The 11,742-nt window shown below is 53.1% G+C and overlaps 5 protein-coding genes across 5 annotated transcripts; 3 read left to right on the top strand and 2 right to left on the bottom strand.

The window, feature by feature from the left end:
* Positions 1 to 147: 147 nt before the first annotated feature.
* Positions 148 to 1,904, bottom strand: erg5 (C-22 sterol desaturase erg5; the record flags this gene model as incomplete). The annotated part of the gene is made up of 4 exons (XM_026742885.1): positions 148 to 183; positions 236 to 1,484; positions 1,544 to 1,694; positions 1,745 to 1,904. The coding sequence occupies 4 exons, from the start codon at positions 1,902 to 1,904 to the stop codon at positions 148 to 150; spliced, it is 1,596 nt and encodes a 531-aa protein (XP_026608730.1).
* A 2,203-nt stretch (positions 1,905 to 4,107) lies between these two features.
* Positions 4,108 to 4,686, top strand: DSM5745_00868 (uncharacterized protein; the record flags this gene model as incomplete). Its single annotated transcript, XM_026742884.1, has 1 exon — positions 4,108 to 4,686. The coding sequence occupies one exon, from the start codon at positions 4,108 to 4,110 to the stop codon at positions 4,684 to 4,686; it is 579 nt and encodes a 192-aa protein (XP_026608729.1).
* Positions 4,687 to 5,225: 539 nt separating this feature from the next.
* DSM5745_00867 (Carboxylic ester hydrolase) lies at positions 5,226 to 6,829 on the top strand (the record flags this gene model as incomplete). The annotated part of the gene is made up of 2 exons (XM_026742883.1): positions 5,226 to 6,437; positions 6,491 to 6,829. 2 exons carry the CDS (start codon positions 5,226 to 5,228, stop codon positions 6,827 to 6,829), a joined length of 1,551 nt encoding a protein of 516 aa, XP_026608728.1.
* A 338-nt stretch (positions 6,830 to 7,167) lies between these two features.
* Positions 7,168 to 7,932, top strand: DSM5745_00866 (rhodanese-like domain-containing protein; the record flags this gene model as incomplete). The annotated part of the gene is made up of 2 exons (XM_026742882.1): positions 7,168 to 7,461; positions 7,540 to 7,932. 2 exons carry the CDS (start codon positions 7,168 to 7,170, stop codon positions 7,930 to 7,932), a joined length of 687 nt encoding a protein of 228 aa, XP_026608727.1.
* Positions 7,933 to 8,322: 390 nt separating this feature from the next.
* On the bottom strand, positions 8,323 to 11,630 carry DSM5745_00865 (putative mitochondrial translation initiation factor IF-2; the record flags this gene model as incomplete). Its single annotated transcript, XM_026742881.1, has 3 exons — positions 8,323 to 8,566; positions 8,615 to 11,118; positions 11,178 to 11,630. The coding sequence occupies 3 exons, from the start codon at positions 11,628 to 11,630 to the stop codon at positions 8,323 to 8,325; spliced, it is 3,201 nt and encodes a 1,066-aa protein (XP_026608726.1).
* Positions 11,631 to 11,742: the final 112 nt, after the last annotated feature.

Raw genomic sequence — 11,742 nt, 5'->3', positions numbered from 1 at the left:
TCGCCGGGGTTGGACTCTGGAGCATCCCGCAAAGAGGTTGCTTTTTGGGTCCTGAGTTATATAGAAAAACTTCATGAAAATGCGTGCGCCATGAAGTGAGGTAGCTCAACTGGATCTCCGGGTTGCTGTTGCATTGTGGGTATAAATTCAAGCGCGGGGACGGAAGGTAAGCAGGCAGTCGTCCTAATGAATATTAGTCAAAGGCGCAACGAATATAGATCGAATGAGAGCATACCTGAGGGAAGATGGTAGCAAAGACCTTGATTTCCTCAGACTGGGGAGTCGGGGTGTGAACCCAGTCCATCTCCATACTGGCCTTGCCGATCATGGCCATCAGGTTAAGAACGGCGTAGGTCTGACCAAGACAATAATGAGGACCAGTGCCGAAGATAAGGAAGTTCTTAGGGTGCTGCTCAGCGGTACCGGTGACCCAGCGGTCAGGGTCGAATGAGTCGGCGTTGGGGTAAGCTTCCTCATCACGGGTGGCAGGGTAGACGGATGGGATGATCATGGAGCCCTTGGCGACAGTGATCTTGTCGGTAATGGGGAAGTCCTTCTTGGCGATGTAAGGAACCATGATGACGGGAGGGCGGTAGCGGAGGGTCTCCTTGACCACGGCGCGAGTGTAGGTCATTGAGTCGAGCAAGTCCATGGTCAAAGGCGTATTCACGTCCCCGTTGCGGAGGCGCAGGTTCTCCTCACGGACCTTATCAAGGATGTCAGGGCGATCGGCCATGAGCTGGAACAGCCAAGTGCTAGCGGAGCTGGTGGCATCCTGGGAAGCGAACAAGAAGGTGAAGATAGTCTGGGAGACTTCGTAGTCGGTGAAATCACGGAGGACTTGAGGGGGCTTCTCAGACGAGTCAACCTCAATGCCCTTGGCAATCTTCTCGCGGTACTTGGCAGAGTCCAACTGAGCCTTAATCCAAGCGTCCATGATGCAGCTAATCTCTCCACCAGCAGCCATGCGAGCTCTGCTCTTGGCAGCGCACTTGGCGAATTCGTCGAGAACCATGTCCGCAGCCTTCTTTCCGTACCAGGTCTTGGTGAAGGGAAGGATGATCGGGAAGTTGACAAGCTCGAGGGCAGCAGTGATGTTGTAGTAGTCGACGGAGATCTTGTCAATTGCCTCATCGGTAATGTAGTGGCCGACGAAAGTACGGCAAGAGACGGCGCACATCAGATCACGGAACTCAGGCATCCAGGGGGTGGGCTCGTGATTGTTCTCCTTAGACTTCTTAAGGAAGCGCGCGTAGTAGTCGTTGTAGACTTCCTCCATGCGAGGGAGATAGCAAGAAAGCGCCTGGCGAGTGAAAAGGTTGTTCAGGCCCTTGCGGAAGTCAACGTGCTCCTTGCCGTCCAAGAACACCCAGTTGGTCTTGCCAAGCAGCTTGTGCGCGGCATCGACAACACAGGGCTTAACGTAGGTGGGCGAGTTGAAGATCTTGCGGGACATATCACGAGTGGATGCAATAACAACGAACCTAACAAGACCAACCTGTCAGAGGGTGCGGAAGGAGCAGGAAATAGACAAATAACATACTTGTGGAAAACAGACACACAGCTCAGCTCGCCGCTGTCCCATTTGGCCTTGTACTCGTGGAATTTGGGGTTGACAGACTGGAGGAATGGTCCCATGAACGGGAGCTTCCATGCCGGACCAACAATGGCGCCCTTGAGGTAGATGTATCGGACTGCGAGAAAGTCAGAGCTTTGCTGGCAATCGCTGCGGATGGCAACCTACACTGGTCATAGACAACGGCCAGGGCGAGCAGGGTCGCCAGAGTCTTCCAGAAGGTCAGACCATTGAGGAAATCGGCGACCAAGCCGGCGGGTTGGAAGACTTGAGGGAAAGCAGTGGCATCGGCGGCGGGGGAGACGAAGCTCCCATTGATCTCAGCCATCTTGAGCGATTGAACGGTCCCCGAAAGCGAGCGAGGGAGAGAGGTCGATGGGCGAGAAAGACTCGAAGACACGATCCGGAAAGGGGCGAGACGGCGGATGGGAGCGAAATTAATTCTAGAGTCGCAATCGGATACAAGAGCCCTGCTCCACTACGGTTGCCGGTGGGACCACGCGCGCAACAGGCACAACAGGCACAACAAGGCACAACCTCCTGTAAGAACAGCCGAATTATTTATTCAAGCAGGGGGAATGGGTTGATACTGGATAGGATCAATGATCCTCCGTGGCCTGGTGCCTGGATTCCCCTTGATAGAGGATTCGGATGGTCTGTATTTATGTGTATTGACTCTTGACAGAAAGATACACTATAAGTCTTTGGCAAGGACAATGCACCAATAGAACTGGCGGGGCTATATGCAATGCGGAGAGCTGCCTGCCAAGGTATGGTCACGTATGGTCAAGTGCCAAAGACGGGACCTAAATAGCCGGATGGGCCGATTGCAGCCTCAAATCTCAGGCATCCAGGGGTAACTGTCAGTGGACGGTCCACAGCAGGTATCTCGCAGGTATCTTGACAAAAGAAATACTAGACCATGCTCCTGCTCAAATGCGACTGTATGTACTGATTTTGCTTGTATGTGAGAGCCATATCAATATGTCATCAGTCACTATCCCTCTGTATGGGCATAGTCTACACTTGTATGATCAACGATAGCCAGCGATATATCTAGCAACCTTGTCCATTTACAGCCTCGGTGAGGTCACCGGTCACACAGGCGGTCAAACACCTTGTACGCAGCTGGTACTAATGGTAAACATTGATGCTATTGTGACGTGCATGTAGACGTCAGGAAGAAGAGACGCAAGGCGGGTAAAGAAAAGAAGAGAAGATGGAGGGGCGCTGAAGTACAGAGCTGCCGCTCCCTCGCTTCCCCGTGTCCCCGCGTCGAACCTATTTCCCAATTGCCGGGGTAAGATTGCGGTCTGCCTGAATCAGGACTTGTTTCATTCACTAATGAGATGAGACCTGACATAGGGAAATGGTGTCCAGTGTGTTGGCAGGCCAGTATGCTCGTCTGCTCGAGGAATACATCAAGCACTTCTACCGACATGCTTAGACAGCTCCTGGCATCACCGAGAGACCTGCATTAATGGCTCATCCATGATCTTATCAGTGCACATCTTCCAATGGTCCTACCCTCTCATCATTTGCTGTTGTCACTGTGTGACGCTGGTCTCGGGATTCAGAGCCTGTGCTGCCATCCTGGACGCCTTGCTCCGGGCTCTCGAAAGCTCATCTGCAAGCTTCATTTACAGCAGGTAACATCACATTAAGCCAGATGCTTTCACAGAAAGAAGCTTGATACTGCTAAGCACATGTAATGTCCCCTTGAGGCTTGACCTCGCGCGATGCGATGTGTCTAAACAATGTTGAAGCCACGAAACCACGCAATCCAATCAAGAGAATTCAAAGTCAATCTATCCTCTATAGTGATCCTGGACCCAATATTTCCTGGCCTATGCCCCTCCGTGGCAGACTGATTGGATTGCCGTTTTTGCAAATATGGAAATAGCAGCCAGATAGGACGCCTTCGTTGATATAACAGCCAATCGTGGCCGTGTTCAGCCCTACAAATATCAATCGCCACAGACTACACTTACAGTGTCTCGCCCTAAATAGCACGCCTTGGCAGCATTACACAGCATATGCCCCCAGGCGATTGCCATCTGCATGTGTGAGATCCAGACAGATGACTGGACCAGCAAAGCACCGCTGCAAGCCTGCAACTCACATCCCACAGAGCATCGACCAACGCCACCTTGATGTCAGCTTCAGAAACATCCCCAATCATACTCTGCTGTGGAACTTACCTACTGTCCATCGTGTTCGCCGCGGCTCCTCGATTGAGTTCCGATTCGTATCGGGGTAAGACATGCGTCGGGATCGCGCCGGCCAACCACATTCTCCCCGGCGCATGTCTTCGGCTCCCCGTGGCATTGGACTTTATGACCGTTACGGGCATCAGAATCCGCAGGGATATGGAAATTAGCAATCGACCAGGTTCCACAACTACCAGAGGGATATAAATACTTCGTCGGCGCCGGCTTGTTGGAGATCATCAACCGGCTTGAATATCCATTACTACCTCATTCTGTACCGGCGGGGAACACTCTATGCTATTACAAGACTCAAGCCTCAAGATGCACGCCCCCAAGCTCCTTATTCTTGCGTTCCTCGCATCCACCTCCCAAGCAGCCCAGATCAACAGACCGTCCGTCAAAGACTCCACCATCCTTCGATCCATGGTTAGCTGTGCGGAATGTCCTGAAAGGAGCTGCTACCAGTGCCGGCTGGGCTCGGAAAGGAACCTTCGCGCAAACACCGGCGGCCTAGCCTGGATTCGCAGCCTCGTCGGGTTCCGGCTCGACCTTCCCGAGGACATATACCCCGACGACATCACTAAATGCACTGTTCAGTTTCCAGCATTCACAAAGCTACCGGAATCCGCATTCAACCTGACCGTCAGTCCCGCTGTCTCATCCGACTGGGACGAGGTCACCGTGAACGGTGACAATGCTCCTGCCTCGACGGATGACCTCACTGTATACCCTGTGCCGGCGCTGACGAACCCACCTCTACTTGATGTCACCAACGCTTGTTGGCTGGCTGGCGACGACGGACAGTTTTCGATTTACCTAGGGGCTGAGTTTGGTTCGTACGAGATTTGGTCAAAGGACTCGGGGAACCCGGCTGTTCTGCATATTTATTATGATGATTAGGGCTGTCTGCTACTGTTTGCAGCCGCCGTATACCAGGCTGGCTGGCTTTATTGGACGATGTCGATGACGAATGATTGTATACTTACGCGCTAACAAAATAATGTAACTCGCCGATTCTGCTCTTTGAATGGCATGCCAAGTTCCAACAAGGTAAGCACAGTATTGTAGGTTGCAAGTATACAAACTGACCACGCTTTGACCACATCAACAACTTATGCCATAGAAGCTACGCTTTCTGGCCTGCATTTCATCAAGTTTACATCTCCAGGTAGCCATAGGGTAGAACATGTCCATAGCACACAAAATAACTGACAAATACCCACTGAATATGGCCGCTAGTCTATAAACACGGGCAATATATCTGCACCCACCTGCACTGTAGGAGGCTCGGGAAGCGATGCTGATGATGCAAGCGAAGGCCCATCGTTCCTTCCTGCTTACTCCATTTTCGTCCGGAACTGACGCAAGATACAACTTCGATCCGAGATACAGCTTCTCGCTGGCTGGTTCTTGCAGCTCTCTTCTCTCAGACCAGTCAAATGGACGCATTCACAACCAGATGTTCGGGCCTACGCATCCCACGTCCAAGCATACCCAACGCAACGGTCGAGCTCCAGAGAGTGCATCTGCACACCGGCGTATCCGCATATATCCCGGAAAGCATATACGTAAACCACGGTCCGGTGAATGTTACGGATGTTTCATACTGCGTCGTTTCTATCTCCTACACCCACACCCACCGGATAGAGGTCGTGAATACAGAAGTATGGCTTCCGACTGATGACATGTGGAACGGACGGATGATGGGCTTGGGTGGTGGGGGCTTTTATTGTGGGCTGTTCTTTGAAAACAAGAGGGCCATGCTGGGTGCGGTGGGAGAGGGCTATGCGGCCGTGTCTACTGATTGTGGCCGCCGCTTGCGAGAAGATAATGCTGACTGGCTGCTGGATCGTCCAGGCAAGGTCAACCTCCATCGGCTTGAGGATTTTGCGTCCGTCACATTGAATGATGCAGCAGTCATTCGCAAGAGCGTTGTTGAGAGCTTCTATGGGAGGAAGCCTGATCACTCGTATTTCAGCGGCTGCTCCCAGGGTGGGCGTCAAGGCATGATGCTTGCGCAGAGATATCCCGATGCGTATGATGGGATCGTTGCTTCCGCGCCTGCTATCAACTGGGCAGAGATCCTTGTTGCTGGTTATTGGACACAGTTCACCATGAATCAACTCGACTCGTATCCACGATATTGTGAGCTGGACTACATCACCAATATGGCCATTGAGAGTTGCGATGACTTGGATGGGGTCCACGATGGTATAGTTTCTGACGTCGACGCTTGTGACATTGACGCCTTGGCCATGGTTGGGGCGGACGTTCCCTGCGGTGAGGAAACGGTGCCGCTTTCTACTTCAGCTGCGATTGTAGCAAATGCAGCATGGCGAGGCCCGACTACCAAAGATGGCGTGAACCTCTCGGCGGGAGTTTCTGTTGTCAGCAACCTGACCAACGACTTCTCCTCTCAGTGCTCTCCTAATGGTATATGCAGCGGACTGCCGGTGATTTATTCGTCTGATTGGATTCGGTTGGCTATCGAGAAAGACGCCAGGTTTGATCTGAAAACGATGACACTCGACATGTACGTGAAGATCTTCAATGAGTCAGTGGAAGAATACAAGTCGATCATTGGCACAGACAATCCTGATCTGTCGAAGTTCAGTCAACGCGGTGGAAAGATTCTCAGCTTCCATGGCCTGGTATCTATTACTGTCTTTGCCCTATCTGCTTGTGCTGATAGGGTTGTCAATAGGTCGATCCGATGATCCCTTCAACAAACACGAGACGCTACTATGAGGCCGTGACAGAGATGGACCCGACCGTTCAAAGCTATTATCGAGTCTTCGAGGCCCCCGGCCTCGGCCACTGCTGGAGCCAGTCAGGGCTATATCCTTCGACGATATTTGATGACCTGGTAGCCTGGGTTGAGAAGGGGCAAGCTCCTCCCTCCTTACTAGCCTCATTTACTGATGCGACTGGTGTCAAACACGATAGGGTGATTTGCCCTTACCCAGAGAGGGCAATATATAATGGGCACGGGTTCCCCTGCTCGCTGGACAGACTTGTGCTTCAACAGAGACCGGACCTTTAGGATGCAAGTGTCGCACAAGATATTTGCAGTGTGATTGTTTTATGGTAGTCAAAATAGGAAAGGGACGTGCTCGGAAAGACAGAGCATCAAGTCAAACACTGGCTTTTGAAGGTGAGTGAGAAGAAGTAAAAACAATGCTGGGATGATACCTCTAGATGCCAAAGAATGAATTTGTCTTCAGTGTACCTAGGTATACCGTATAGCGCTCGGTCTTGTAATCCCAAAAAGTTCCCGCTAGTGACATCACAAAACCTTAAGCCGACCTCGGGAGAAACTGCGGAAGCTCAACACCAGCTCCGACAACTACCGGTGCTTCTAATCTACAGCCACAAAGCCAAATGGCCTCTTTGGTTCCCATTAAGCCGCAAAGCGGTCTTGCATCTCTCGCATCTCGCGCCACAAAGTACGCCCTCACCGGCGAACGCACAGCAGCCCGAACTATCCCCTCCGCCCGGCACCTCTCAACATGTCTCGCACGGCAAGCCGGCGGATACGCCAGACCTTCAGGACTGCAGTCAAGCTCTAAGCGCCTCCAAGCTCAATGTATCCAGCGCTCTATCCGCTGGAACAGCGCGCAAAGCAATACCGATGACAGCGCACCGCCTTCATTCCGACAGTGGGGATTTGAGGATGTACGTACTCTATGCCCCGGTCACTACACAGAAAGCTATATAACTTGAATGAACCACAACTAACAATACGCCACGCAGATAAATGCCCACCTCCCCTCCTCAACACCCAATACACCCCCCTCAACCCCGCAAAAGAGCCTCATCCTCGTCGACGTCCGCGAACCCGCCGAACTCACGCGCACCGGCATAATCCCCTCCGCCGTGGCCGTGCCGCTAGCCTCCCAGCCCGACGCGCTCTTCCTAACCCCCGACGAGTTCGAGACACGGTTCGGGTACCCGAAGCCTGGCGCGGATGAGGGGAAGGGTGATATCGTCTTCTACTGTCTTGCTGGTGTGAGGGCGCGCGCGGCGGCGCAGTTGGCTGTGCAGGCTGGGTATGATGCGGAGCGGATTGGGGTTTATGAGGGGAGTTGGAGAGATTGGGCGGCTAGGGGTGGGAAGGTTGAGAGGTGGGAGGGGGATGAGGAGTAAACTGAATTGTTAGATCGAAAAGGGGTATATATAAGTACAGAATATCAGGGACAGTGACACTGAAGAACATCCAAACTATTTTTGTGAGATTCAGTCGTAAAGTTAGCTAGGTATCAACTACAGCCGATTTTATAGTCCTAAGTCATGTACATCTCGATAAATCGAGTCATAACCTCTTTCATGTCTTTAGTCCTCCATCGATCTAAATCCGTCAGACGTTCACGACATATCTTATCATAGAATATCGAGCATCACAAGTCATTGAACGTCGTCTGCATGACACCCGGTTGAATCAGTCAGGGCAGAGCAGCAAAAACGGACTCCACCCCGGAGCATCTAAGCCGAGCGCTCGGCACTGCTCCTTTTATGAGCCTAGGCTGGGCAAGCCAATCAAGGAATGTCGAAGACAGGCTTGAGCTTCTTGATAAGAGCCCACTCCTCCATGGAGACATCGGAGCGGTAGAACTCCTTGAGGGTGTCGATGCTCTTGCGGGAGATCTGGGAGTACAGCGTGTCGGACTCTTCGAGTTGACGGCCGTACATGGGCTGGTTGGCGCCCTCGATCTTGACGGCGACGGAGGGCTGGCCTCGCTTGACGACGTTGACGGGCTTGTGGTCACGTTCGATACCGGCACTAGCTGGGGTTAGCCTTGAATTGTTGAAAGAAGATGGAGACACTTACACTCTTCCGAGTTCGACGAATTCCTTGGCGCCGGTGGTAGGGTTGGTCTTGATGGCAGAGATAGGGGTGTGCAGGCGGAGACTACCCTCAGCGACATCGACACCGATGACGATGGGGTCCTTCTTGTTGAAGACGGCGACGGTCTTGAGAACGCAGGGGAAGACGGCAAGGAGCTTGGCCTCCTCCTTCTTGCGCTCTGTGAGCTCAGCCATGTGCTTGGTGAAGTCATCGAACAGGTGGTAGATGATGTCTGCGGTGAAGATCTTGACACCGACGTCGTCAGCGTAAGCTTGAGCTTCCTTGTCAACCTTGACATCGAAGCAAAGCATGACCGCGTACTCCTTGGCCTTCTCCAACATGGTACCACACATCATGACATCGCGCTTGTAGACGGGACCGATGGAAATGTTGGCAACGGGAATCTTGGAGACACGCAGAAACTCGAGCAGGGCTTCTAGGGAACCAAGGGTAGAGGCCTGGACACTGACACCGCGCTGATCCTTGGAAACCTTGCTGAGGAGGTTCTCGAGATCGGACATAACTTCTTCCTCAATGTCCTCCTCGTCGTCATCAGGTCCGACGACCATGAGACGCGAACCAGCGATGGCATGTTCAAGGTCGTTGGCAGCAATCTTAACACCAAGAGCGGCTTTTACCTCCTTGTTGTGGACGTATTGTGACTTTAACCGGAGCTCCTTGAGAGGAGCGGGTGTAAGCAGCGCTCGAATATTAGTTGCTATAGGTCCGTTGAGACCGCACAGCACGACTCGATCACCCTCTCGGAGAATACCGTTGGAGAGAACGACATCGATGGTGGTACCAAGACCCTCAATGACCTTGACTTCGAGGACAGTACACTCAACCTCGGACAAGTACATGAGAGAGTTGGTCATACGCTCCTGGGTCAGGGTAGTCAACAGCTTCAACATGTCGGGAACACCCTCACCGGTGTGGGCGGAGGTGGGTACGAGAGAGACATTACGGGCCATGGACTTGTTCTCGTAGAAGAGCTCAGAGTTGAAACCCTGTTCGGCGAAGAGAACCTTGGTGCGCTCGAGACGAGTGCGGAACTCGTTCTGGACGCCCTTGCTCTGCATAGCCAAACTCTCCTGGAAACCGTTGTTGTCGATCTTCTTCCAGCCATACAGACGGTCAATCTTGTTTAGAGCGACAATGAAGGGAGTGCGGCGGTCACGGAGCAGCCTCATGGACTCAAGAGTCTGGGGCTCAAGACCGTGCATGATATCGACAACAAGAATGGCAATGTTGCAAAGAGACGAACCTCTTGATCGCAGGTTGGAGAAGGACTCGTGACCAGGGGTATCGATAACGAGCAGACCGGGGATCTTGAACTCGAACGAGCCATCCTTGTTGACGACAGCAGTCTTTTGACGCAGAGCATCGACAGGGAAGTAAGTGGCACCAATCTGTTGCGTGATACCACCAGCTTCACCTTCTTGGACGTTTGTCTGTCGAATCTTATCCAGCAGCTTGGTCTTACCAGTATCGACGTGACCAAGAATGCAGCAAATGGGGGAACGCAGGTTGTCCTTTGACCGGGCAGCCAAAGCCTCCTCGTGCTGCTTCTTTCTCCGCTCAGCAGCTTCCGCCTTCCTCTGGGCAATTGCCTTTTGAGCCGCGGACTGTTCTTCATCTTCAGAGTCGGATTCATCAGAGTCTTCTTCTGAGGAGTCCTCCTCTGATTCCTCCTGTGAGGCGGACTTGGCTGCAGGCCGTTCTGGTAGCGTCTTCTCTTCACCGTTGGTAGCGCCGGGCTTCTCCTCCTCTTCATCACTAGGCGCGTCCCAGCTGTCTTTCACATCCTCGGCATCGGCGGCCTTCTCCCAGTCTTCAATCTCACTCTCCTCGCCAGCAGCCGTGGCGGCAGCGGCAGCTTCAGCTTCGGCCTTGGCTTTCCGCTCCTCCTCCTCCTTTCGTCGTCGCTCATCTTCGGCCTCACGTTGAGCCTTAGCCCGAGCAGCAGCAGCCTCGAGGTCCTCCTCGTGCTTCTTCGGGCCCTTCTTTTTCCTGTTCTCGTAGACAGGTCGCTTCTTCTCTTCCTGGTCTTTCTGCAACCCAGCAACTGTACCAACACCCGCAGCGAGCATTTGCTTCATACGGAGCTCATTGCGTTCCTTAGCTTCCTTCTGAGCCTTGGTAAGCAGCTTTCCTTCCCTTCTCAGTTGTTCCTTCTTCTCCTTCTCCTTCTCCTTCTTCTTTTGGCGAGCCTCCTCCTTCTTCCTGGCCTCTTCTTCATCCTGGAGTCGTCGCGCCTCCTCAGCAGCCTGCGCTTCTGCTAGAACGCGTTCTTCCTCCTCGCGCTGCTTCCTGAGAGCTTCCTGCTGCTTCTGGATCGCAGCCAAGTGAGCGGGGACCTTCTTCTTCTTGCCACCAGTGGCAGGCTCGGGCGCAGCCTCGGCGGCAGCAGCAACAGGCTCCTCCTTCTTCGCTTCAGGCTTCTTTTGCTCGGGCTGTTTAGGTTCGGTGGTCTTCTTTTTCGCGGCCTAGATAATGAATGTCAGTCAGCAACGGCTCCGAGCTAACAAAGTGGATAAAAACATACCTGTTCCTTCTTTCGCTGCTTCTCCCTCTCCTTCTTTTCCCTTTCCTTCTCCTTCTTTGTCTTTACGCGAGGGCCGGTATCCTCGTCTGCGGGCTCAGGCGGCGAAGGTGCGGCCTTGATAGGCTTGCTTTTCTTTCCAGCGAAAACATCATCCTCGTCGAACGTGCCCTCCTCAGGCTGCTTGCTGGCAAGGTCCGCATCGCCGTCGGCCTCTTGCGTAGGGTCCTCGCCCTCGACGAAGTCGTTTGTCTGCTTGCCTTTCTTGGCCTTCTTGTTCTTGTTCTTCCTCAGAGCGGCGAGCAGGCCACCAGCGGGGGCGCCCTGTCCATCATCAGCAGTTTCGGGAGCCTCCTCCTGAGCTGGGCTATCACCACCCGCAGCAGGAATGCTCTCTCCGAGCTCTGCCTCCCAGTCCTCCTCCTGCTTCCTGTTTCCCTTCTTCTTCGGCGCCATATTGTACGAGCGACTCTTCGTTTAGTAGGGCTATCTTCGTGTGGTTTAGAAGAACTGAGTCTGGAAATGAAGAAGAATTATTAGCAAGAGTTCCTGCGCTCTGTAAAAATTT

Source organism: Aspergillus mulundensis, assembly GCF_003369625.1.
Source record: "Aspergillus mulundensis strain DSM 5745 chromosome Unknown scaffold_0, whole genome shotgun sequence".
Classification (NCBI taxonomy): domain Eukaryota; kingdom Fungi; phylum Ascomycota; class Eurotiomycetes; order Eurotiales; family Aspergillaceae; genus Aspergillus; species Aspergillus mulundensis.
This window is presented reverse-complemented; position numbering and strand designations above follow the sequence as displayed.